This window comes from Thamnophis sirtalis, unplaced genomic scaffold, assembly GCF_051295495.1.
Source record: "Thamnophis sirtalis isolate CommonGarterSnake01/CBP01778 unplaced genomic scaffold, rThaSir2_p1.2 scaffold_3, whole genome shotgun sequence".
NCBI classification, from domain to species: domain Eukaryota; kingdom Metazoa; phylum Chordata; class Lepidosauria; order Squamata; family Natricidae; genus Thamnophis; species Thamnophis sirtalis.
This window is the reverse complement of record NW_028261383.1, coordinates 112462780-112490170: the sequence shown is the minus strand read 5'-3', so window position 1 is coordinate 112490170 and position 27391 is coordinate 112462780. Positions and strand designations below refer to the sequence as shown.

The window sequence follows — 27391 nt, the reverse complement described above, 5'->3', positions numbered from 1 at the left end:
TATATCTACCGGTATATATGGCTGCCTCGTTGGCCAAAGGACTGAGTTGGTTTGGCACCTTCACTGGAAAAAAATAATAAAGGCCCAAAAAATAGCCACAAAAGGAAATGCAAGGGAGAAAAATCACACAAGAACCAATGCATTAAAAACTGGCTTCATCCTTTAAATTTTGTTTGTAATACTTCTTGTTAAGGGAAATAGAAAGTTTTAAAAGAAGCAAATGACCGACTCACAAATAGCTTGGCTTGGAAACTCACAACTATGTTCAAAATAGTTCCTACAAATACAGTAGCCCTCCCTTCCTCCAATTAGGCAGATACTTTTGCTGGAAAATACAGATGTGTTTGATTCTTGGTTACCAATATTGGCTGGGTACACTTTTCTTCTCATGGGCTTGCTATGTATTCTATGGATTGATGGTTTTTAATAGGCCTGTACTTTGAAAAAGAAAAAAATAAAATTCCTTGGAGATTTTACAATTCATAGCCAGCAGAGGAATGTGGTGGGCTGAGGGTTGTGGATAGCTTGATATAAATGGATTCTTTATGAAGAACTAGACACATAGTTCACTTGGTAAATCAAGCTCACTCTTTTAAAATCGAGGCGGTTTTTCATGACTTAATGTAATTCACTACACTGTGGTTTATTCATGATATTTGGTGTCTCACCAAACTCAACCAAAAACAACACATTATTCAACTTGAACAAGTGAGTTTCCTGCACTTTGCTGTGATGAAATTAGATCTCCCATCTCTTGCTCCTAATACTTATTTTATTAATTTTCTACAGGTTTCATTGCAAGTTATTTGATATAATAATATTTATCACATGGTTTTATGTTTATTATCCAGAGCTCCCAAAGGATAGCATGCTATTTCCTGGTATAGTATAATCTTCCTATGCAAAAGGAAGATTCAACTCCTATCCTCTGATGTTGCATGGTCTCTGAGAAATTAGTCCTAATAATCCTAATATATCCTGTGGTTCCTGGTATTTACCAGCATGGAAGAAAAAGAAAGTTATCATTTTCTTCAAGCTTTTATACAGTAAAAGCAGTAAATAGTGGGAAGTTGGCATTTGTGGCATCATTTAATCAACTGTATTATAAGGCTCCACAGCTGTGATCTAAACCCTGGAAAAAAGCTGCAGTACTGTGAATAATTTGTATAGAATAGGTCAGCAGTCTTTACTTTAATCAAGGTTGTGCCATAATGAAGTTTAAAGGACAAATCAGCCAAATTAATCAAGTCTAAATTTAACAATAACAATTTTGAAAATTTGTTATTTCAAGATTGAAAACAAAATTGGATATGGTTTGAACCATCTCCTTTTGTTTACTCCAGTGCAATTGCAAAACACTAAAGTCAATGGATTTACTTCATATTTAAAAAAATAATAACATCAGTTAAAGGTCTTCCTAACTTGTAATTTTGGAGGCAGTAAGCATTCAGATAGCACTACACAAAACAAATATCCACAACTGCTAGGTATTAAGCACAACTGGCAAACAGTTTCACAAGCCATCCAACATTGCAAACATGTGCCCCACTGCTAGCAGAGGGAAGGGGAGCTTCAGACCGATGCAAGCAGATCAAAACAACAATGAAAACTGAACTCATCCGGACCATGTATTATTCCAATTATCTCTATGTGAGACTGAACAATGAAAGGATAAATTACAAAATTTTAGTATTACAGCGTAGTGTGAATGTATCGGTGTGTGTGTAAATTGTACATATAAAATACGCAAGATTATGCCAAACTGGTGCCTTTCACTAGGCATACTATATAAATACTTATCTGTACATGTGTGTGTATATGTGTGTGTGTTTATTTCTGTTCACTAGTTCAGGGCCAGCCACATGATAAGTGGGTAGGCAGTTGCAGGTTTGTTTCCCGTTTCACAAATGCTGGTTTGCCTTCATTGATTTGGAGCTAAAAAAGCCCTTGGAAAATGCCAGCAGCTTCTCCCTTACCAATCCCTTCCAAACCCATGCCAAGGAAGGGGTCATGGAGAATTCTTCCAAAAAGAGAGGCCTATGTGTCTGATACAGAACATGGTCGGTTATTAATAAAGTTGCAAGCTTTACAAGTTTAGGTAAACTTAAGTGGCAGATTGGTTCACTACAGATGAGAAAGGAAAGAAAACTGAGCCGAGGATGAAGAAAACACATCCGTAGCAAGAAATGGCCCCCTTCCCTGAGAGGCGGAATATTTCATTCCCCAATTCCACAAACCTGTTAGTCGATGGCCATCCACAACCAGAGATCTTGCTTAACAACATCGCCTAGCCCAGTGTTTCCCAACCTTGGCAACTTGAAGATGTCCGGACTTCAACTCCCAGAATTCCCCAGCCAGCATTCGCTGGCTGGGGAATTCTGGGAGTTAAAGTCCGGACATCTTCAAGTTGCCAAGGTTGGGAAACACTGGCCTAGCCTACCTTCTTGGCAGGGTCAAAGCCTCACATCTTCCACATTCTGCACTTGCCCATCCTCTTTCATAGACCTTCTGTGAAACCCTTTCCATCTTCTAGTGTCAGGTGATCTTTACTTTCAGCTGCAACATCATCAGTGGCAGTAATACCTTTATTCAGATACCTTGCAATGCTAAGTATTTCAAAACCTGCACAACTTCTTAATTTAATTGGGAAGAAACAGTGCTGCATATCTTTCAAAGGCATTTTCTGCATTGCCCTAACTTTTTTGGGGGGGGAGGGGAGGTAGAGGTAGAGCCTGGAATCTTACTTGCAGTGATGTCTGGACGCTACACCAATACCCCAAAATCATGCTGTGGCACAGTAGCATTAATACTCTTAAACATGGACTCTGTTAAAGAAAGGGGACAAAATTAAACTACCGTCTTTAGTTCTATACTTCAAAAGTGAAGAAGTGGTCCCAACTGCAGCATTATTTGTAGCCTCAAAAAACATGCAGTGCTCCTAAGTAATACTTCACTGATGTTTTTAAACTACTGATGCCCCACCCCGCCCCATTCCCTTTTGTGAAAAACAAACCTTTTTGCAGCAAACTGAGTATGAACTGAATTACAAATAGCATTGCAATGACTGTAGTATTTCCAACTGAAGAAGTACACATCACTTTACAGTTTTATTCAAAGCCTTCTTCATCAGAATCCCCGCATAAATTATGGGTTCTTTCTTTGCCAACTGTCATTAAGTGGGCGACCAGCAATCCTTTCGTTCTTAGAAGCTAATTCTGTTAAGAAAACATGCTCTTTTCTCTACCCTGCCTTGCCTTGCCCCCAACCTCCCCCACAAACACACACACACACACACACACACCCTCCAAGAGAAGGCTTGTTTCTGCAAGGAATTGCTCCTTGGAGCAGAACTACATTTCATACAACCCAATGCTCCAATGCTTAATGGAACCAAGGAGCATTTGCATCATCAGAATCAGAATCATCAGTAAACGCACAAGGGTTAAACATAACTTTCCTGCTGGTTCTTCCTTGCTATTCCTACTCTAACAATGTTTGGAAGCAAACATAGCATTAGGAAACTCATATTTACTTGATATGTAATTCAAATTTGAGCCTTCAAGGGCCTTCATTTTTGTTATCTTGGCAGAATCAGCTATCTAGACATTCCACAGTATTCGACTCTTCCCACACAGTAACTTTGTTGAATTCTCAGCTGCCTGATAGTTTAGCAATTAATACTGATTTCATGAATCAAGTAGCAGCTTACTAACACATCTTCTCCCCCGCAAATATATATATATATAAGTGTGTGTGTATGCACACATGTGCACGTGCATTGATGGACTGTTTTTCTATCTGAGCCAATTAGGCACTGAGCCAGAATGCTGCAAAAAACAGAGTTTGAAAATATGATATAAAAGTGGAGTTAGTAAAGCATATCCCTTTACATAATTAAATAGAAAATATTGTATGATTACGTACAGAAGTAGTTTTGGCTCCTCCATATAAAAGCCCTCAAAATCATCGAACTTTTCAAAGAGCTGGATTAGTAATTGCACTCTAAAAATAAATAATAAACAGGAACAAAAATATTATCTCCCTCACTAGAACAAATCACCTCTTCAGAAGCTCATTTTTCTCCTTGTCCGAAAATTACAAACAAGTATGCAGGCACTCCATTTTCTCCTCTGGATGCAGAGTAGCATGCTAGGAGACAAATATAAATAAAGGGAAGACCAACCCCTTTCCCTTCTCCAAGCACAGCAAGGAGACAGAGATGGAACACAGCTAGGCTGCATTTTAGGGAATCAGTGGATTGATTGCTTCTGCTGCCCCTTCACAGTCCTCATCTGTGCAAATCTTTGTGTAGAGAAGGAAAAAAAATGTGTGGAAAGCAGGACGTGGATGAGGCCAATACCTGGATTTGGATTTTAACTCCCAGTGGCAAAGCTGAAAAAAAAGGCAGTGCTGATAACAATCCGTTCTGTTCGTGTGGGGCACTCCATGCCGCATCTGAGCCGGGACACTCCCTGGGCCGAAGACTCAGTTACATCTGATCCCTGACTTCTCAGTACAACATGGCCGGTGGATCAACTGACTGAGTTGGGATGGCAGCATCACTCCTCATTTGCCCAAGGCCTCTGCAAAGATGATCTCACCATTGGCCTCCGTAGCAGAGGTAGGGTCATCTGGATCGCTATCTGTGGTGCCATCGCTCTCCTTACCAGAGCTTTCAGCCCCATGCAGAAAGTGTGCGTTGTGAGGAGACAGTGGATACAAAACATCCTGCAGGGCACCCACTACCATAGGGCTGGTCAGCAATTCCTCATCTGAAGAATGCAGCGAGTCATCGTCCACTGCCAGATGACTCACAATATGTATACCATCAAAACCCATAGAGTCCTCAAAAGGCTTCTGTCCTTTCGATAGCCGAATCTGCAAGAGAGAGAAAGAGAAGACACTGTGGCAGCCACGATGGCTTGGCATTCAGCACTATGTAACCCACTTAAGGCCTGGAATAGCTTGGATTTAGAAAACAATAATCTACAATGGACAAAAGAAAAATTCCTGCTAGGAAATAACAGAAGTGATGCTCTGGCTTAAGACTTACTAGAAGTGTGATATTCTCTTTTTCCTTGGACTGGCAAGGCACTACAAGCATAAAAGGGTAACAGTAGCAACCTACTTCATTTCTCTCTAGGTTATTTTACAAACCTAAAGAGATACATTCTTAAATCAGAACAGATGTTGAAATGGCATGATATGGGGCCTTGGAACTTTGTGTCTTCTAACATGACATTTTCAGCCACAAGTGAAAGAAGGGGTTTATGGGGTTTCTTTTTCAATAGAAAACTGATCTGTGCCGCCACCAGCTGATTGTCGCACAGCTGATCGCCGAAACTACCGGTTCAGCATTGTGTGACAATCAGCTGTGCTGCGTGATTTATATTTGCTAGAAAGCAGGAAATCCTGCTTTCCCCTCTTGCTGTTCTACTTACCTTTGCAGACTCAGAAAAGGCTTCTTAATCCTTTTTTCAGCACTGCGCAGTAGAGCCTGTGTTGCTCATGCGCACGGAAAACGAACCAGTAGCAAAGCGAACAGGTAGCAGACTTCAGAGCATTTCACCCCTGATGATAAGGGGTCTGAAACTCCTCCATGGTTTTGTCTGCTTTCTCCCACTAGGTTGGGCTTACCTCTGCCTTGAGTTCATCAATCTGCTCCTTGAGTTCACGGATGTATTGCGAGGCATCAGAATTGTTGAGTTCACCTTGGATCATTCCTTCTTCTCTCTGCATGTGAAAAGAGAGGGATAAAAATGATAATTGCTTGGAGGAGAGGACACAAGTGCTTCAGACTTTAGCCCAGCCCATATATTATTTCACAACCTGCATAAATAACTAAACCATTGCTGAAGGGATTTTAGAGACCATCTAGTGCTGTTTTTCCTGCTTCCCAGTGCAGGATCCACTAGAGCAGCGGATATCAAACTGACGGCCCACAGGCCGGAAGAGTCACACATAGGCCACGGCCACCCCAGTTCCACAAAGGGAAAATACGTTGTGAAACATCACATGACAACAATGTGACGCCACAAGTTTGACACCCATGCACTAGGGCAATGTGGGAGATTACTTTCCAGCCAATGAGTTTGAAGAACTCTAGCAAAAAAAACCCAACCATTGTGTGATAACTCTTCAGGTATCTGATACCTCTAAACTTATTATTATTATTATTAAGAGCCAAGGTGGCGCAGTGGTTAAATGCAGCACTGCAGGCTACTGCTAGATCAGCAGGTCAGCGGTTCAAATCTCACCGGCTCAGGGTTGACTCAGCCTTCCATCCTTCCGAGGTGGGTAAAATGAGGACCCAGATTGTTGGGGGCAATATGCTGACTCTCTGTAAACCGCTTAGAGAGGTCTGAAAGGCCTATGAAGCGGTATATAAGTCTACTGCTATTGCTATATTATTAGACCTTTCAATAGTTACACAGAGAGGTTAGTTCAGGGGGTCATTCCCTAGCTTAGTGCAAGACCATCTGCTTTTTCTTTTCAGATGGAAATCGCTGTTGGCCCTTGTTTCACTTGTGGCTGAAAAGGACACCCGCTGGTTACTCTTCCCGAACCTGGATTTCCAGTTCAGCAACCCTCTGCCGCATCTCTGCAACAGCAGCCATGCTATCAGCTTCTCTCAGACGGACAGCCATAACTTCTTCTTTGCTCTGTAACAGAGAATACAAACCAGTGGCAGAAGACCATCAGATTGAAACCTGCATGACACACAGAACAAAAAAAAAAAAAAGGCTGACTTCCTAGAATTTCTTGTGGCAGCTATAGATGCCATTTAAACCCACGCTGGGTCACTAAATTATCTGAAAGTCAGGAGTTGGGTCATTTTGACAGTAAGAAGGTTTCCACACCGTGGTACACTGGTGCCGGGTAATTCCAACATCCCAAAGCTAAAAACAAGCTTAGTTTTACAATTTTGAAGCTCCGTACCTTTGAGAAGGAACCGAGCAAGCTTGACTCATTTTCTGTGGGAAAGTCACGTCCCTTGGTACCATTGAATGGGCAAACTCACCTTGCATTCAGATTCAGCATGCTTGCGCTTGGTCTCACTCAACTGTGTATGCAACCCTTTGTTTTGGGCGGTGAGATACTGCACCTTTTCGTGCAGCCCAGAACACTCCTGTTCCATCCGATTGAGGAGATTGCTGTGAATCTGATCCTAGAAAAGGAGAATTAGGGGCCGTTAATACTCTGACACTTATTGAGCCAGTTTGGGGTAATGGTTAAAAGTGCTGGCTTAGAAACTAGGAAAGTGTGAGTTTTAGTTCCACCTTAGCCATGAAAGCTGGCTGGGCCAGTTACTCTCTCTCAGCCCAATCCCCCGAGGGTTACTGGTCTTGAGAAAATAGAAGGAGAAGGGAATATTTTTTTATGTTTGCTGCCTTGAGTTACTTATAAAGCAATAAAGGCGTGATCAAGCTCAAATAAATAACTACATTATTGAATTTGTTGCCCGATATGCGTGCACACTTATATAGACACACATAGGTAATTCCTTATGCGTGAAAAACTTTGCACTTTCACATTCAATATAAAACTGGAAGGATTGCTATAACTATGATATAGTTAGGAAAGAAAGAAATTACAGATAGAACGATCTTATAAAGATCTTAGAAATGCCCTTACACAACTGTCACACGCTCACCTGGGTTTCAAGCTCTACCACTCTTTGACGCAACTCCCGGACCTCGCCCTGAGCCTGTGTCTCACGCAGACGGAGACTCATCAGTTCATCTTGGAGATCATTTATTGTGTTCTTTCGTGGAGAGTCCTTCCACCGCCCACCGGTCCGGCTCAGATGGGCCTAAAGTAAAGGGGAGTCAAACAATTATCTGCAAATCTAGGCACAGGAATATGGGATCCAGGGGTTCCAAGGTACCAGTTTCCTCAACACATGCTTAATATCTGTTGATCCACCATGTACAGTGACAAGCCATTTACTTCCAAGATCTCAGAGAGACTTTTTTTCAATTCTATATGAAGAAATTAGTGACAATCTAGATAAAAGATTATGTGCTATATCAGGTTCTCTCGCCTGTAATGATAAACACATTGCTGCTTTATCAAACATTTAGGATCTTGTTCCTTAAAGTGATTTATGCATCAAATCAGATTTTATTAAGCTCCTGGAGCTCCCAAATCTAGGCTACAAAATCCCGATGACCAGTAGATGGTAGCAAGGAGATACAAGAATTTCTAGTCACTTATTGCCATCCAGTGGTTATATAAACATTTGCAACCCCAAAAGTACTTCTTATTAACTGCTAAAGATCCAAGGACTTGCAGGATCAGTCCTTGTAGCCTTCTATACAAAGATTTAGATTAAATTTAGATTTAGGCCTAACAAATGAGGTGTGGTCAGGTGTAGCATTCTTCAACTATAGCATACCTGCCAATTGTCATTGAGTTCCTTCACTTGATATTGCAGCTCTCTGAAGGATTTCATTGCCTCGGACTCCCGCAACTTCATAGCCTTCAGTTCTTCCTGCAGACGGGCCACATTGTTTTCATCTGGAAGCAAGCTGTTTTTCTGCAAAGGAGATGATTTAGTATTAACACTATATACATTTATATTTAGGTATGCCACAGCACAGACAGAAGAAGCACCTTTGGCCTGTTAGGTCTCCCTATGCAGCTCTTGGCACCTCAAGAAAATCTGCCCCTCCTTCCCTCATATTTACTCCCAGCAGTGTTGCTGCTTTCGCCCCAAGATGCTACTATCCAGTAGCATTGAATGGTTGAAAATGTTTCTAGGCATTCTACCAAAGGACAAAGAATAAAAGGGGATACTCTTAATATAGGGGTGTCAAACTCGCATTGTCATGTGACATATCGGGACTTTCCCCCCCCTTGGCTAAACCAGGCGTGGCCAGTGCGTGATGCCATGTGTTTGACAGCCCTGTCCTAATATAACAGTGAGGAAGGAAAAAGCAGTGCTGGAACTTTCACTTGTTGGAACGAATAAATCTGAGATTTTGTTGCAACCTTCATCAAAATTCATGATGCAGAGAAGACTCTATCAAAGCATCTATTCTTAAAACTTCAAATACTGCTATCTGGGATCCTGCCGTGGTTACTTTCTAAGACTTGTGTGCTTCTGTATCAGTCTTTGAAAGAAAAGATACCTTTTCCATGTCCAGAACTTTATCCTGCATCTCTTTAAGGGCACTCAGAGTCTCAGATTCCCTCAAGCGGGATTGCTCCAGTTCTGTTTCCAGGTGGCTCACAAATTCCTCAGAGTAGCGGGGATTTCCCTACAGAGTAAAAGAAATGTTAGTAAATCAACGGAAACCATGAATGAATGCGTGCTGTCTCTTAACGTTCCTATAGTTTTAATTGTAATCAATTAACTCTAATTTCTACAACTAGAAGCCAGAAACACATAAGTTGGAAGGTAGGTAACATAAATATTCTGAATGGGTTATTTTAAAGGGTTGCCAATAAGGAGAGCAAAGGAAAGAGATGCTTAAGGCTTTTTCTGAAAGCTTCTAAACAAACTATATCCCTGCCTTTATCTTTTTGAAAGAAAAAAGCAGTGCAGGAGGGATGACTTTGACTGCAAACTAAATTATAGTCTATAGAAAAAGAGGATAAAATTACTCTGCTCTATAAAAGCCATGGCCTCCTTGTGAATTACAGTTCAGTTGTTCCCTTTTTCCATTTCAGGAGACTTATGCATAGAACTCTCAAATTTGGCCTTCAATCATAGGTTATCATTCTTAGGAATAGCCAGGCATAATTCTTTTTCTAGAAGCGACTTCCTCAATTTGGTGCTCTCGGGATGTTCCATACAATAAGTCACATTAGCAGTCAAGATCACTAATGGGCATAAAAGCTGGGGTTAGGAGTTTATTTTCAACACGTTCAGATGCACCAGGTTAAGGAAAAGGCTAAAGTAGGGTAGATATTCAAGCAAGACTAGGAGTAGATACAATCTTCCCTAAATCTAATACTGAGAAAAGAGCAAAAGAAAGCCCTGCACTGGCATGATTGATCTCAAGAGGAAAAAAAACTGTCAGAATCATCCCAATAACATATATAGCTTTGTAAAGCCTGTTCTAACAAATTGCCATGGGAATGATAATCTCTAGACTTGTCCGTTCCAGGCGTCCCCCACAAAACAAGTCACATGAGTTTTAAAACCTTGTGGTTTAACCAACTGGGCACTTGCATGTAATTTCACCTCTATGTATCCCCTTTCGTCATACATCATACATCCCCTTTCACTCTTGTATCTTCCACTCTTATATAGTTACTTGTTGGTCCTGAAGTTGCTGAATGGTGCTTCGTGCCTTCTGCAAATTCTCTGTGGCAGAGCAGTATTGTTGCTTCACAACTGCCAGCTCCCGCTTGATAATGTAATTCTCTTCAGCCTCCTGTGCACGGGTAACTTGGCCCTAAAGAAGGGAAGACTCAAAGCTGTTTTTTTCTTTCAAGAAAGTGACATCCATATGGGATTTCTTTATGAACAGCAAAACAAAGGAAGCATATGTTTGATAATAGTAAGATAAATACAATTAGATTTAAAATAAAACTTTCGCTTACTAATGTTCGGTATTCTGAACATTAGCTCTAGTATATTGCAAGAAGTATAATGCAATATTGCTCTAGTATAATGCAAGAAGACATTTCCACTGCTCATACATCTTGAAATAGTTTTACATCTTGACGTTTGACTCAAAGACTTTTTGGAATGAGCAATGAGTTATGTTCAAAATCAGAACCATATCATAAAGCAGGTAAGAGTGATTATTGCTGATATGTGCTCAAAGGGTTTCAAATTCAAAATATCTGAATTCAAAACACCCTGCTTGGGCTTGAAGAAAATTTTTCCCAAAGCTGTTCTGAGCAATCTGAAAGTGGCCTGAGCTCAACATGATCAATACTATTCATTTGAAAGTATCCTAAGCCATCACTGTTAAGGCAAAACAATGCCTTAAAAAGGGAGACTAGCTTTTCAATCTGCTGAAGAAGCTTCACTGTGAAAAGTGAAGGGTGAGAAGATTATATAGAGGGCATTGGGACTGCTCTCCTGCCTGAGCCATTCTCTTCTATGATAACTGGAAGCCCGTATCATCTATCTTTGGCTTGATTTCTGCACCATCCCTAGCATCCCCAAATTTGCAAATTCCCAATAAGTACAACTCCCAGCCCACAAGCTCAACAAGAATTTAATATGCTACAGATTCTTGAAATTTAAGATTCTACCACAGGTTATTTTTCAGCCATAAAATCTGTTAGTTAAAATAAATCTCAAGATTCCCTTGATCAAGAGACAAAGTTTTAGAGATTAGAAAACTGGCAATGAGCCAAAGCATGCATTTGTAATTATTAGTTTATTCATGCATTAAAGTCAGTTGACATTTTTTCCTTGCTCTCACAAAACATTGAGTTTCCATTGGACCCTAGTGGTCAAGGAACCTAGCTTGAAAAACCTTGCTCTAGCTTTGGAGAAACAGAGTTCGTTTGCATGACAAGGATCAAAGAACAAAACAAGGACAAATAATCAAGATCTGAAGAGTCTCCCACATTAATTTGAAGTATTAAGTAACTTGTATCAGTTTAAATAGTAATTCATACTAGCATGCTTCAATTCTTACAAATTCATGTAGATACTAGTGTTCTTCAAATAAAGTCATATATTTTCTAAAGGACAGGAAACCTGTTGCCCTTTTGTTGTTCCTGTTGCTCCAGCAAGCATGGCTAATTGTGAAAGATATCAGAGGCTACCATTCAGCACTTCTCTCTTTTAAGTTAAGTATGAAAATATTATTCAAGATATTCTTTTTTACAAAGAGCCTTGTAAATAGAACTTATTCTCAGACCTGTTGTCTGGATTACAAAAGTAATTTGCAAAAAGCCAAATAGATTCAGTAGTACAGCAGATAACCAATCATGTTTGGGTTGGTTATTGTAATAATAGGGGAGCCATCCCGTCAAGTTGCTGGCAGAATAATTCTGGGATTTATGACTGATCTGGAGGGCATTCAGACTGAGGAAAGCTGTGTTAAAGCAATACTCAGCTTTAAGACTAATAATCTGCTCCTAGTAACTCGATCTTCATGTGCAGATTTATTTCTGCAAGAACCCCTCCCCCCATGCAATAGATTTATAGAGATGTTAACACATCCTAGGCTTTATTTATAGTTGGAAGTGATGGTAACAAGCTCTCTAATCTCTGCCTTTCAAAGAAATGAAATCAAAGGGAAAAAGGTGCTATATTTTCTTCACACATCACAAACATTTCAGAGTAACATGGCAAAATTGTTAAGGACTTTGCTAAGTGAAATGTCTAAAGAGATAGTTAAATTGTGCCACTTGAGGGATTGATGAATAAAAAGGAGGTTATTTTTGAAAAAAAAATACTGTAGTGAATGCATGAAAGATCTGGGTCTCCTAGAAGCATATCTTATTCCTTATTCAAATGTACTGGATATTAAATTTTCATATGTAGATCTTTAAATATATTACACTGTTATTTTTCCAATGCACTGAAAACAAAAATTTAGGCTTATAGCCATAATACTTGAGAATATTTCAGCCTAACTTAATTCACCCAAGGCACCCAGTGACTTGGTAATATAACTTGTAATGATCCTAGTTCACTTCTACACCACATTTAAAGGAAAAGTTTAAAGTAGATCAATTTTAGTAAACAATGGTGATTTGCCACAGTGCCGTCATTTCAACATTGGAAGGCATTTTGTACAAGCATTACCAAATACTTTGTAAAACCTAAATACATGAGACCTGCCACTTCACATTCAGGAGAAACAACGGTGGATATCATGCATGGATTTTGAATATGGCTTGGTATATTTTTAATCATCAAAACATGACTGAAATAATACATTATTTGGATATTTTAAAAGTTTGTAGCCCTGTTTCCAATGCCATTTTTGAGATATACTAACAACACATATTCTTCATTTACAGCAGAAAGTGCAAAATTTCTTACATATTGATTGGTGATTAACTCTCTCTGCACTACTATCATCTGGGACAGGGGTCACCAACCTTTCTGACTTCAGGGATAATTAAATTCATAATTTTAAATCCCGCGGACCACTAATATGATCTGCCTAATGACTGGCTGGGTGGGCATGGCCAACTCAATGTCGCTCACATCAAGGGGCATGTCACCAGCCTCTCCTCCCCCCTCCCCTCCCAGCCACTTCTTGCCTGCCCGCCCAGGCTCCTTAGGGCCCCAACAGGAAGCAGTTGCTGGAGCTAAGCAGCCACCATGAGAAAGAGTTGGCAAACAGCTGGCTCAGTTCAAATTGGATCTGACCAAGGAGGCAGCTCAGCAGAAGCACCTTACTGAGGAGTATGAACGGCTTTCCAAGCAGAGGGAAGACCTGCGGGAGTGCAATGCCAGGTACCAACCCTTGGAGGCTCAGCAGGCTGAGTTGGTCAGCCAGTTCCAGGCCATGATGCAGTCCCATTGGAACGAGGCCCTCCAGCTCTTTGCCACTAGCAGCACTTTCCTCCAGCCTTTGCCCAAAGCCCCACACCAGAAGGCTGAAGCAGACCTCGTCAAAATTTCTTCCCCCCCTTCGACCAACACAAAAAGACCCCAAAGTGGGAAACTCTGCAGCAATGTTGCAGAGACTCTGTGCAGCAAATGTTAATTGCACTTATATGGTCCAGGGGGCATACTTTGATGACCCCTGATTTAGTGCAATATAAAAAATGCAAATAATTTTTCTGCGGACCACCCAAATTTTGTCGCGGACCACCAGTGGTCCACTTACCACCAGTTGGTGATACTGATCTGGGACATTAGCCTTAAAAGGCAACAGGCTTAATTCAGGCTTGGTCCTGGGCATATGGCCTAACTGCAACAAACTTCAATGAGGGGATGGCATTCTTTCATCACATTAAAACCAACAATTTACTGTGCATTAACTCACAGCAGTTGCCATGTGCAGTGATTCCTCCTCCTTTTTCAGAACTAGCCTTCAACCAAAAAGCTCCACTCCAGAATCAAACATTCCAGAAGATTTCCATTGCAAAACTAAAAAAAAAGTTTGTGTAGGCATTTGCATGAATTGTTAGCAAGACCTATTTTCACACCCCATTATCCTTCCATCATCTATATCATTTATTCAGCATCAAAGTGGCTTGGTTGTGGCTCCTCAAAATAACTGCCCAGCTAAGAATCAATTCTAGTATGTTAAGAAGATCCTCATTGATCTTTAGCTGAACTAAAACCAGGAGTTTATCTTCCTTCTAGCTGATACCTCTTAATACCTTTAATTTTATAATAGAAGATTGAACAAGGCATCAAGAAATGAAAATAATTTTGTTACTATAGACATTAAGCATAGAAACAATGCTAAAAAGAGAATTGGGAATTTAAAATGATTATTCCTCCAAAGAACACTCAGTGGAATGTTGTGGACGGAGGTCTCTTTTTGTTACAACTGTACCATTTCCCATCTGAGGAATGGAGGAATGGATTTTTCTGTGGAATAGGGTTAATTCATCACATTTGAAGTAACAAAGAGTTTTATTTAAAAAGGACATCTGCTCCACAGCTGGGTAGGAATATTCTGTACACTGCATAAATTTACTGAACTGCATCATGCTAGATTCATTTTTAATCAGTTTTGATCTCAAACTATACAGATTTAATAACAGATTCTTTAGATCTCTCTTAATCACCATTAACAGAGTTGGAAGGGACCTTGTAGGTATTCTAGTTCAAACCCTGCCCAAACAGAAGACACTATATAATTTCTGACAAATGGCAGTCCAGTCTCTTCTTGAAAACCTCCAGTGATGAAGCTCCCACAACATCCGGGCAACTTCTGTTCCATTGATTGATTGTTCTCACTGTCAGAATTTTTTTTCTTATATCTAGGTTGAATCTCTCCTTGCTCAGTTTCCATCCATTATTCCTTGTCTGGCTTTCAGGTGCTTTGGAAAATAGTTTGACCCCCTCCTCTCTGTGGAAGCCCTTCAAGTATTGGAACATTGCTATCATGTCTCCCCTGGTCCTTTTCTTCACTAGACTTGCCATGCTGAGTATTGCAACAGTTCATTGTATGTTTTAGCCTCCTGTCCCTTAATCCCCTTAAATAATTAAGTGGCATGCAAAATTTATCTTGATCAAGTTGAATTATGGCAGTCTGCAATTGCCTGTGGTTCTATAACATCTTGTTACATATGCATCCACGTGCAACTGTTATTCTTTGTAGTCAGTAATGTGTGTGTGTATGTTTCTGCTAGGGTAGCAGAGGGAAGAGAAAGGTAAAGCCTTAAAAACAAAAGGAACACTGGAAAGAAGGGAAAGGAGATGGAGCTGTAAGGTTTGGCAGAAACAAGATGGATCTATACAGTATTGGCTACAGAAGGGCTGTTAATTCAAAGACAGGTTGGGCTAAGATTCTTAGAGGTGGAACAGGGTGTAATCTGAAGAACAGGAGGAATCTTTGTGGGATAATTCTAAAAATGGTGGGAAACTGAGGAAGATGTGGAAGGGGAGTCATACCCTAACAGAATTCAGAATGTAAATTTTAAACTGAAGGAAACAATGTCACGTAGCATAATTTCCCTGTAATTAGGAGTAGGTAAAGTTTTCTCTTGTCCAATCACGTCCCTCTCTAGGGGATGGTGCTCATCTCAGTTTCTTAACCGAGAGAGCCAGCGTTGTCCAAAGACATTTCCATGATCAGGTGGCCATCATGCCTATATGCCTATGTGCACAGAATGCTTCCCACCAAAGTGATATTTATTTATCTACTTGCATTTGCAGGCTTTCAAACTGCTAAGTGGGCAGGAGCTGAGGCAAATGATGGGAGCTCACCCCATCACGCAGCGCTCAAGTCTTGAACCCAGGCTGTTAGCTTTCCAGTGGACAAGCTTGACGTCTTTAACCACTGAGCCACTGCACCCCCTAGTGGGAAGTAGGAATACGGAAATAGTACCGTAGTATTCAATAGAGAGATAACCCTCTAACTACACACATAACAAGATGAAGCTTGCCAGGAACAGGAAACTACTAATTGATAAAGAAGTTCTTGGTTTAGAAACAATTTATTCATTTATTAATAAGTCTCTACTAATTTTACTGTGCTTTATGACTCTACAACCATTTCTCATTGGCTAATCAGTAAAGGTAACAGGAGAGGGAGGAGAAAGAAATAGTGCCTCAGATTGAAACTAGATGCTTGTGTTTGCTTGCTGAATTAAAAGAGAAAAAAAATGGAGTAGTATCTGATGTGTTGGGACTTAAGTCAAATTTGGAGAACTTGCAAAAGGCTATGGCATGCATGTTTCAATGAATCCTCAAATAAGCAAAAATTGATTCAGCTATATTAACACAGTAATGTTTAACAAACTTGAATACATAATTAATGTGAGGTTTGTTTTTTTTACAGATTACAGAAACAGTAACTACATTATAGCAGGTGCAGAAGTTTGGGCATCATTTCAGTGTCCCCTCTGGCAGAAATGACAGCTTCCAAAAGTTTCCTCTATCTTGTTAACAGTTTTCCTAATCTTGATTTCAAAAAACTTTCCTCTCTTCCTTTCAGAACTCTCTCATTTCTGATTTAGCGATATTTTTTTTTGCAAGTGTGAGATCTCCTGCAGATTTTCAGTAATATTCAGTTTTACGATGATGAAAGAGATGACCTTTACTTTTCTTTTGAGTATTTTATCATGGATTTGGGGTTTATGTTTCAGATTGGATATTTCTGCAAGACAACAAGCTTTTTTCAGCTGCAGTTTCTTTATTGACTACGGGACATTCAGTGCTAGATAATGTTGAATCCTTTCTTCCTTCCATTTGCACAATATTTATTGCCTGTGCAACTGTCTTCCACAAAATCTGAAAGGATATTTCCTGTTAATAGTTGCTAAAGTATTCCCCCCCCCCCAATGCTTTACCCTTTTATCTCCAAATAGCCATACAGTTCAGTTTTGATTTCATTAGTCCAAACTACTTTGTTCCAAAATGTTTTCTGACTTATCAATATCTTATTTTGTATATTTTAGTATTTGGGGATTATGTCAGAGAAAAGATTTCAAGCTGCATCTTGCCTATACAGACCACTGCAGTATACATAACATATATTGCACACCTGTGGATAACTACTCCAGTGTCAGTTAAATTTTTTAGTAGACCATTTTGAATAAACTGTGAGTTCTGCTTCACATATTGTACCAGTGTTTGGACAATTCTAACAGACATTTTTTTCTTCTAGATATTCCTACTATCATCAGCAGTTTCATGAAACTTTGAATTGTATTGAAATTCCTAGTTGGAAGAATTCACAGATTTTAAAAATATCCTTTTCCTGCTTTGTAAGAATTATTTTCATTTTCAAAAGCTGTTTAGAGGAGTCAAAGGATTGGTGAAGAACACAGAACAATTATAATAATCTGAGATGTTAGAAGGGTTAGAATATTTGTTCAATTTGTTAAATGCAAGCCTAACAAAGCCATAATCCTAAAAACTTTAATGTTAAAGCAAATACCTATAATGGAAGAATGGTAAAGCTAGTAGAATTAGCAGAAATGACAGCCTTGACAAAAAGAAAAGACTTCGACAAATTTTATTTTTTCTTTGAAACCATTTTTAGGCTTTCTGCAAGAAAGTAAAAGAAATGAAAAGTTTATTTTGGGATCTTATATGGAATTATAGAAATAAAGCAGTCAAATGCTAATCTTAGTTTGATGTATTTTTTATTTATATTTTATACCAAAAAAAGTCAGAAGTCATTCTTTTTCTATTTTCTTTTTCCTGCCTTTTGTGCACTTTTCTTTATTCTTCTTCAAGCCTTTGGTTTTTAAAAAATCTTTTTTGTTTATTTTTTATCTTTGTAATTTTTTTTGAAAACCAATAAAGCTATGTAAATGTTAAAAAAGTAACTAGTACTGAATGAATTGAAAGGGTCCACAATTTTACACCTCAAATATCTGAATCTGTAAATAAGCATATTTAAATATTATGCATACAGATTTGCAGAAAATATCATTTTTAACTTTATAAAATTATATCAACTTCTGTTCACCGAAATACATACAATCTGAAAATGCCTAGGTTTTGTCTTGCAATTGTAAGTCAGCTGCTATCTTTCGACAGTAATTAAATTATCAACCAACTCTAAACACAAGAGTAAGTGTTCCCAAACTGTGTAATTTTACCGTTCAGTTAATAAGCCTTCTTTTATTCACAACCTTATTTTTACTATGGCTGTATTCATGCAACGAATTTAACCCTGAGGTATTGAATAAGTCATAGCTAACTGGATTCATACAATACACATATCTAAATTAACCAGCATTACAGATAAATGAAATACTCAAGGGCTTAGCATACTTAAAACCCTTCTCACAAAGTGTTCTCAGACAGTCAGACCAGTAAAAGCTTTGCCTACTTCTCTGGCAATTTTACACCCCTCCACCCCACCCCTTTGCTACCCACAATAAATTCAAAGAACGGCCTCCAGCTTCATAAAAGTTGCTTGCTATGACATATCTCATCCAATACAGAAAGATTTTGATTTAGTAAACCTCACCACAGGATGTGAAATGAGGGGAATAGTTTTTCTCTTTCAAAATATCTGCCCACTTAGCATCCTCTTAGCATTGTATATACACAAATAATTGGAAACAGCAAGGTCTGACCACAGTGGCATGGCAATTTCTCCCCCTTTTAGAACTGTTTTTATGCTCATTTCTCAAGGGAACACTGTGGTGTTTTTCAGACACTTATACACTTCAGACACTCTTTATTTACTTGCACACAGGATTGCATGAGAAGAGGAACTAGAGATAAAATGTTCTTCTTACAGACAGGTAATTGCAATAAGATGTCTGCAAATGGATATTTTGATCCCATTATTCAATGTTTCAGACTTAAGCTACTCAGTACATTCCTTTTTGAATTGTCAGAGAACATAGGAAAAGGCAAACAAAAAGGTAATTTAATCATGATTGTTAGGTGAAAAACAATAATTACTGTAATGAAAGACCTACTTAAAATGCAGCAATTTACTTATCACATGCCTAAACAGGATTAAGTGCTCAGAGAGATTTGAGAAAAGGCTACTAAATACCAATACTTTATTAGTAAATTCAGCCATATTTGTAGATTCTGATAAGATAATCTTTGATAATCCTCATGTTTATATGCCTTGATTGATAAATAAAATGTCTAATTCCCCTGGTGCTTCTATATTCAAAGTTTAAAATCTATGCTTGCTTCATATTTGTGTAAGAGAGAATGTAAATATTAGATCTATGCAATATATTCATGCATCCAGTCTCCAAAAAAGCACTATGAAACACACTGTGAATGTAGCATCTGCCTACATAACAACCTTATGCAAATTCATTCTTTGGGATATTTTAGCTTTTTCAAACAACAAATGCTCAATTCAAAGTTTTTTTATGGATGACCTTAAACATTATGTTCATTTGGTTGTTATGCTATTTTAACTTTCATCAGCTGCCAGACCATGGCTGCAATATTACATTCTGTAAGGATGCTTCCTATATTTGGGACAAAAAATAAGCTTCACACTTCTTCATTTTAATAATAAGCAGGAGCTTTCAACAGAATTCATGCACTACTTCTCTGCTTACAGAATCTGAAGCAACACAGAACACAAATTAGGTTGCTTGAAAGCCAAGCTGAAAGCCAAGTTAATGTTATTGTTCACCATGATCTATCCTACACACAGGAGCCATGTAATCAGTGTATATAAGTATCACATGAAATTCCCAGTGGCAAATTCCTTTTCCCCATTCTAATGTAATCTCAGATTGCGGCAGAACTTCCAGGCAATTGAGACTGATGGGAAGGACTATGCCTTCATCTTCCTACTTGTTATTGTTGCAGTACCTTTTTAAGAAAAGTGGTGGTTGCAAGCATTGGATGGCACCAGAAAGTCACAGGTCTTTTAGTAAATTGCCAAGGTCATTCCCACAATATATTTTTTCCATAAAAAACTACTTTTTAAGCATAAATATCAATTTGGTGTAGTGATTAAACTGCAGGCCTAGAAATCAGGAGGCTATGAGTTCTAGTCCTGTTTTAAGCATAAAAGTCATTTGGGTGATTTTGAGCCAATCGCTCTCTCAGCCCAACTAATCTCAAAGGGTTGTTGTGAGGGAAAATAGGAGAAGGAAGGATTATTATGTATCAGTCTTACTTTTTGCAATCTTCCATAAAGGGTGCAATCTCCCGCATAAAATTTAAGAAATGTTTATAGTTATTTGCAGTGTTTTAAAAGAAAATTCATGCTTAGAATATAAAACAAACATTGAAGATTAGAGTTTTCAGCCCCACTGGGACACTTTGACATCTTCCAATAATTCCCATGATATAACTACACAGTTTTAATAGTGCCTTGGTTTTCCTTGCTGGTCCATGCTGAATTAAAAGGATGACATTCATACTGATGATGTACAATGAGTTTCTAGTGGTAGAACCGATGTAAAAATGTGGAAGCGCCAGTATAAGAAATTAGACTTGTTTAGAGGCAAACCTAAGAATGATCCCCCCCCCTCTTTCTATAGTGATTTTCACAGGGAAAAGTACCCAGTGGCAGTTTTCTTCCTGCATATGTATGTATCTGTAATCCCCAATTATAATTCAGGGAGCAGGACAATTCAGAGATTTGAACTGTCTATAACATTTAATACTAAAACAAATATTTCACCAAATAGGTTTGCCATAATTTGCCAGTATAAAATATTTAAACTGCCCTGAGCCAAAAATATTGGCTGGTATATAAGCAGCATAATTAATTAGCCTTATGCTAAAATATACAGTGATGTGTAAGTCAACATTTCAAAATTAGCTGTTTTGTATAAAAAACAGTTGCATAATATTGCAGAAAATTAAACAACCCAAATAGAATTGTTAGTCTGAATTTTATTAAATGCAAGTTACCAATAACATTAAATGTTGCAGACACTATTTTTCAAGTGAAATGAAATGGAAAAACTAAAAGGAGAGTTGGAAATTAAAAAAAAATATTTTACTGTACCTGGATCAATCTATCTGCCAAGGCAGCACTCTCCTACAGACCCAGAAGAGGGAGATCCAAGGAAGGAAAGATGAAGAAAAGAAAAAAAGATACAACAGCAGGGTCACACAAGCACAGAGGAAAAAAAAGATAAAGAGCCCAAAAGACCCCAAGAAAAGGAACTTCCAGAATTGTCTTAAATTTCCATCATGTCATTTCCATCATGCAGATCAAAAGCATGTTCATGTGCATAAGGAATGACAGATAACTCTCAGAAGCAGCTTCACATATTAATTTTTCCTCAACACTGCAAGAACTATCAGGATTCATAATTTGCCTACTTCACCAATGGACAAGGATCTCATTGCATTTCAGAAGTCACACTTCCTTTGTCCAGAAATTCAAAGAAGCCTCAGTAACAAGGACACATTTAGGTGGTTATGTCTTTGTTGGGCAATTAACCAAGATGTCCTCAAATTAACTATTAAAAGTATTTATGCTACAATAAAAGACTTCCAAGGAGTTTTTACATTTTTCATGAAAGTGTTTAATATTTAAACAAAAACAAGATCAGTGTAAGAATATAGCACAAGACGGCTGAAAAACAGTCATTATCAACCACAAGAGAAATAAATTACTTTGGGTCCATTTCACCATTTTGATCAAAGTTTTTTAGATTGGCAGAGAAACTACATCTAACAACTTTACATATTAGGGTTGTTTTTTTTTTTAATCTTAAGGAATCCTGGCAGATCATCACTTTTTAATTATTTCCAGTAGTGATAGGGTGAGAAATACTCTCTTGGGTGCTTACATTAAGAATGATTCCAGAAATACATGTGCAGGGTAGTCCCTGAGAGGATGCACAAAGACTAATGGCTGGCATTCTGTGTATTGTCTACAGTCAATTGAGACAGAGAGCTGTGTAAGGCCTCATTTTTGGTGGCCAAGCTAGTCTGGAAGCGGAGGAAGTGGATTCTCATGCGGCTGGGTACACTTCTCACCTTCTCCAGGGTTTCAATTCGCTGTTTCAGAAGGCGATTCTCAGTACGGAGCCTCTGCAAGCAAGATTAGAATCAGCATGTGCTCTGTGTGTGAGCATGAGCTTTTGTCAAGTGAAAACCAGCATATCAAAATGTTATGCTGAAATCTTGACTCCTGAACTAAAGCCAAGCGTCATAAATAACTAGAAGAGGAAAAGTCACGGCACATCCAGATTGATGGATCTAAAGTTCAAAAAAGGGAATTCTTTAATTTCACACATATTACCCCAACAGAAATAAGTTGAATGTTTAAAATACATGCCCACTATAAATAACAAAGCTACTAATCAAGATGTCCAGGATGATATGAAGAGGAAATAATGTGACCTGAGAATTATTTAAGAAAGATTATTTTTCTGATAACACTGAGTATTACACATTACACCAACCCTTCATTTTGATTACAGTATCTCAAGACATAGATAAGAGGGGTCTTACCTTGATTTCAATCTGTTCTTCCATTTCCCGGTTTTTGATTGCAGTATACTCTTTCTCCAGTCTAGAAAACAAGAGAATAGGGTTCATTCTGCATCAAACATAATATGGTGACAGAAAAAGTATGGTAATGAGTAGAAAAATGCCCATTTTCTAATAACCTCCATTTTAAGATTATCACTTTTATTTAGAAAGTCATCACAAAAACTACAGATTCAGCATATTTTTTCCTAACACATTTGATGTTCAGTTTTTGTTCAGGGAAACGCGTCAAGATAGAAAGGATAACTATGTTCTCTTGTATATATTGACCTGGAACATGAGCATTGTGTACTGGTCAACCACATGGGTTTTGTCTAAATCCTGTATTCTTTAATATTTAAGCTACGTGTGAGGAATAAAAATTGAAAACATACCGTTTCATTTTCTTAGGGTTGTATTTGACTTGATAGGCCTTTAAGATCAGCTTATCAGGACAGCTATCAAACTGATGAGGAATCACCTTCTGAAAATACTGAAGTAGACAATTCTCAAATGAATATGCATCGAGATCGTACGGTCTTATCATCAAATGTAATTTCTGACATTTTTATTGGACAGGTAATCCTCAACTTACAACCCATTCATTTAATAAAGAAGTTACAACATCTCTTATGACCCATTTTCACACTTACAACTGCTGCAGTCGGTGAACAAAATTTGGAATCTTAGCAACTGACATGTACTTATGACAGTTGCACTGTTCTGGGGTCATGTAATCATCATTTGTAACTTTCCCAGCCAACTTCCTACAAGCAAAGTCAGTGAGGGAAGCCAAATTCACTTAATAATTACATGATTCACTAATAATTGCTTAATAATTGTGGCAAGAAAGGTCATAAAATGAAGCAACTGCTTTGCTTGGCAAAATAAATTTTGGGCTCAATTGTGGTTGTAAATCCAGGATTACAGGATCTTTCTCAGTTGATTACATTGGACAACAGAGGGATGGTTAATCTCTGGAATGCTTCTTGTGAAAATATTCTTCCCAACATGGCCCATTTGCATTAAACTAAAATTGAATGCACTGAATTCAAATATTTAATGAATGTGAATTAAAATTAAAGTCTAACACTATGATAGGACAGTTTTTAGAATAGAATAGGTATAGAGGTATTACTGACCACATTTATTATAGCTCATTAAAATACTCTAAATCCGGATGCTTACATGAGCAAACACGCACAGTGAACAAGACATTTCAGAACAAAGCTTTTTACCAATTACAATCTTAAATCATGCCTATAGGATAACTCCCAGCTTCAAGGAAAACATCTAGTATATTGCTAATACCTGGATAGAACACGTCTTGGCTAATATATGGTGTGCATTAGCTTATGCAGTCAGACCCTGATAGAAAGCAGTGTTTTTAATCATACAAATTATAATTTATTTATATAAATAAATTATTTATATTAAAGCAATATAAAACATAAATCTTTTCTTTGCCTAAATAATTCTTCATACAATGTAGAAATTTTCAATATTCCAATTTCATAAATTAGGGAGAAATAGCTTAATTAGATTTCAGTTTTTTCTTCATTCTCTAATTCTATGTTGCAATGAATAAAACATTTTTTTTCACAGCCAGTTTATTGAGTTGTATAATTAAAAAATAAATATACAATATTGTAGGAAGGGAAGGAAGGTATCTTAGAAGTATTATACTTGTTTGAAGTAATTCGATATTTTTGAAGAAAAGCTTTCCCATATTCAATCTGATACATACAGACTAGATTTAGCTCAAAGTATTCACCTGTTAAGCACAAACAAACCAGAGGTGGGTTTCTGCCGGCTAGGCCCGGATCAAACCAGTAGTGGTAGCAGCGGGAGGCTCCCCCCACCCGTCCGGATGCTTCTGCGCATGTGCAGAAGTGTTGAGCGCACATGAATGAACTGGTAATTAAAATATGGAAACCCATCACTGAAACAAACCCACGTGGCAATATCACAAATGGAAATGTTTTGCAGTTATGGGCCTGGAGTTTTGAAATGTACTTGTTCAACTTTGTAAGTTACCAGTCATCTAGCTCAGGGATCCCCAATTCCTGGGGACAGATTGTTACTGGTTCATGGTCTGTTAGGAACCAGGCTGCACTGCTGGAGGTGAGCAGCAGGCAAGCAAGCAAAGCTTCATCTGTATTTGCAGCCCCAGCACTAGCATCACCATTCAGCTCCACCCTCAGATAATTAGGAATTAGATTCTCATAGGAGAATCAGTTTATAGCAAATCCTGCTGTAAATTGAACACCTGAGGGAGCTAGATTGCACACTCTCCCCTCCCACCCGCAAGGGTTGTGGAAAAATTGTCTTTTATGAAGCTGGTCCCTGGTCCCAAAAAGATTGGCGGCTTAGGTGAATAGGGAAATACCATATTTTTCAGAGTATAAGACACACTTCTCCCCCCCCCCAAAAGAGGCTGAAAATTTGGGTGCGTCTTATACTCCAAATGTAGCTTTTTCGAAGCTTTTTTCAGTCCTAATGAGTGAAGCGATCTTCCATGCTTTGCCTGCTTTTCTCATTGTTCTATCTCCAATGATCAGCTATGCTTTAAAAACTGTTTTTATCCCCAACAAGCAAACTTATGTGCTGAAGCTGACCAGACTAAGGATGGTAGTCAGATGAATACCTGGTAGGCAGAATCCCCCCCTATTTTCCTCCCCATAAACTAAGGTGCATCTTATATTCTGAAAAATACGGTACATATGCAAAAGCCAGCCCATAATACTTGCCACTAAGTAACCTCTCACCTTACTCTCAAATACTTTCCACCCAAGTAGTGAGCTGTTTTTTTTTAATAGCTGGAGAAACACATCTCTGGTTTCATTTCAAGAAAAGGAAATACTTACATGTATTTCAAATATTCTGGCAATTCTTTAGAACTATTTTAAAGGATGTAGACACAATATCTGTTTATATTATCAGAATGACAGCATATTCACTATACAATCACTCTTACATCTATTTTTTTACATACACATATGGAATATGTGTAATCCCACTGGAATCCTCCTAAACCCTTTGATCACATTAGGAGAGGCAGTTTGTCATCCCACCATTTTGGGGAGGTTATGGCGAGGTTGGTGGGTGGGTGGGGAAGAGACATGTTCTCTAGTTGAACAATGTTTCTGGATGGCCTCCCATGAGAAGTGCATTTAAGGGGTGACACCAGATGTTTTGTGAAATGTAGGCTTGTTTATTTGAGCTATTGGGCTTTTTATATATTCATTGTGATTTGTTACTGTTCTTTTAATTATTATTATGAGTTACCAAGAACTTATATATGATTACAGTGGGATATAAATGAGAGGATGCAGTGTGTGTCTGAAAAACAAATACATGTATTTTGTTGGAATATTCCTTCCCATACTTGATTTCGTTCACCAGAGGCTTGGATCTGCCCACTGAGTATTAGAGAGTCTCATGCTCTTCACTAACCAGTAGATCATCGCTGGGCAGCAAAAAGTAGTCAGGAGCCAGGAATCCTGTGAAGCTGCTCTTAGCAGATGGAGTGTATGGATCTTTGAAAGATACCTTGACCACATTCCGCTCCCATGGACTCCTAATGTAGCCAAGATACGTTTTTGTTGTTGTAGCAAGAGTACTACTACAGGGAGATTATAAACATACTTCATTCTAAGCCATGGCTTGTTTTAACTGATTGGTGAAAGATGTGACTGAATTTTGAAAAAAGACTAGGTTAAAGCCACACAAATTGAATTATGGCTTGGCACAGTGCATGGGCTAAGCTCTCATGTCAGCATACGAAAGGCAATGGAGAAACACTATATTTGATAACTAATGTTGAAACCATCAAAAGGAGAGAACTCGTAGCTCTCTCCCTATCTTCAACTCAGTGGATCTAAATTCATATGATTCTCAGGAATCGCTGCCTGGTATCTACCATGTTTCCCTGAAAATATGACATGTCCGTAAAATAAGGCCATGCCAGATTTTTGGGGTGAGCAAAAATATAGCCCTCCCGCAAAAATAAGCCCATTGGACAACCCTCCCCCCTCAAGCCAGGCAGAGCGCCATTCACCGACCCAGCAGTATCCCGAGGTTGTCAAGCCACCGGAGCCCACGATCGCTACCTCCTGCAATCCCAAAAACAACAAGCCTCCTCCCGATAAAGAAAATAAGATCCTGTTTTATTTTCAGGGAAACATGGTAGAATAGATAATCCTTGACTTGTAATTGTTCATTTAATGAATGTTCAAAGTTATGATGGCCTCAGGAAAAAAAACTGATTTACAACCTGTCCTCATACTTACAATCATCACACCACCTCCATGGTCATGTGATTGGAATTTGGGCATTTGGCCGTGGCTCACATTTACAACCAGTTACATCATCCTGCTATCAAATTATTGTGATTTGCGACCTTCCTAGCTGGTTTCTGACAAAAAAATATCAATTGGGAAATCAGGTTTGATTGCATAGTGACTCATTTTATGATCACCACAACTTATGACAGAAATTCCAGTCCTAACTGTACCCCTAAATCAAAGATTACAGGCTTTTAGGCAGTTAATGGATGTTCTCAATATTTGGCATATTGATATACTGCCACAAAAAGATGGAAAAGACATAAGAGACTTTTTCTAAATAGAAGGAAGGACAAAACAAACAGGCAGAGGGCAGATGAGTCATTGCTTCTTCATCTCTCTTGCTCTGGTCATTCTGGATGTCTCAGGCTGTAGTTCTGAAACTACTTTCTAGCTCTTTGTAGCCAGAGATTAAAACAGCTAATTCTGCCTCATCACATGCAACAACATTGAACAACAGTTCAGAAAACAGGCAGGTCTTGGGTCTTTTAAGTTTTTCTTCTCTGAAAACTGAATTGAGTTTTTACGCTTTGGAACCATGATTCTAAAA

General features: G+C 38.5%; 1 protein-coding gene across 3 annotated transcripts in view; it reads right to left on the bottom strand.

Moving 5' to 3' along the window:
• Nucleotides 1-2713: 2713 nt before the first annotated feature.
• The window catches only part of EVI5L (ecotropic viral integration site 5 like), a 49471-nt gene continuing 24793 nt past the window's right edge, over nt 2714-27391 (bottom strand). Inside the window, exons 9-20 of one of the 3 annotated variants that reach the window (XM_014063721.2) lie at nt 22891-22988; nt 22478-22538; nt 22001-22054; nt 21018-21050; nt 10266-10406; nt 9135-9263; nt 8399-8539; nt 7655-7813; nt 7022-7168; nt 6567-6662; nt 5638-5733; nt 2714-4878 (exon numbers count right to left, since the gene is read on the bottom strand). In XM_014063721.2, the coding sequence (XP_013919196.2) occupies nt 4567-4878; nt 5638-5733; nt 6567-6662; nt 7022-7168; nt 7655-7813; nt 8399-8539; nt 9135-9263; nt 10266-10406; nt 21018-21050; nt 22001-22054; nt 22478-22538; nt 22891-22988 (1467 nt within the window). In that variant the 3' untranslated portion in view covers nt 2714-4566. The remainder of the gene's footprint in view (nt 4879-5637; nt 5734-6566; nt 6663-7021; nt 7169-7654; nt 7814-8398; nt 8540-9134; nt 9264-10265; nt 10407-21017; nt 21051-22000; nt 22055-22477; nt 22539-22890; nt 22989-27391) is intronic. The other 2 variants (XM_087709712.1, XM_014063722.2) reach the window with 2 other exon arrangements.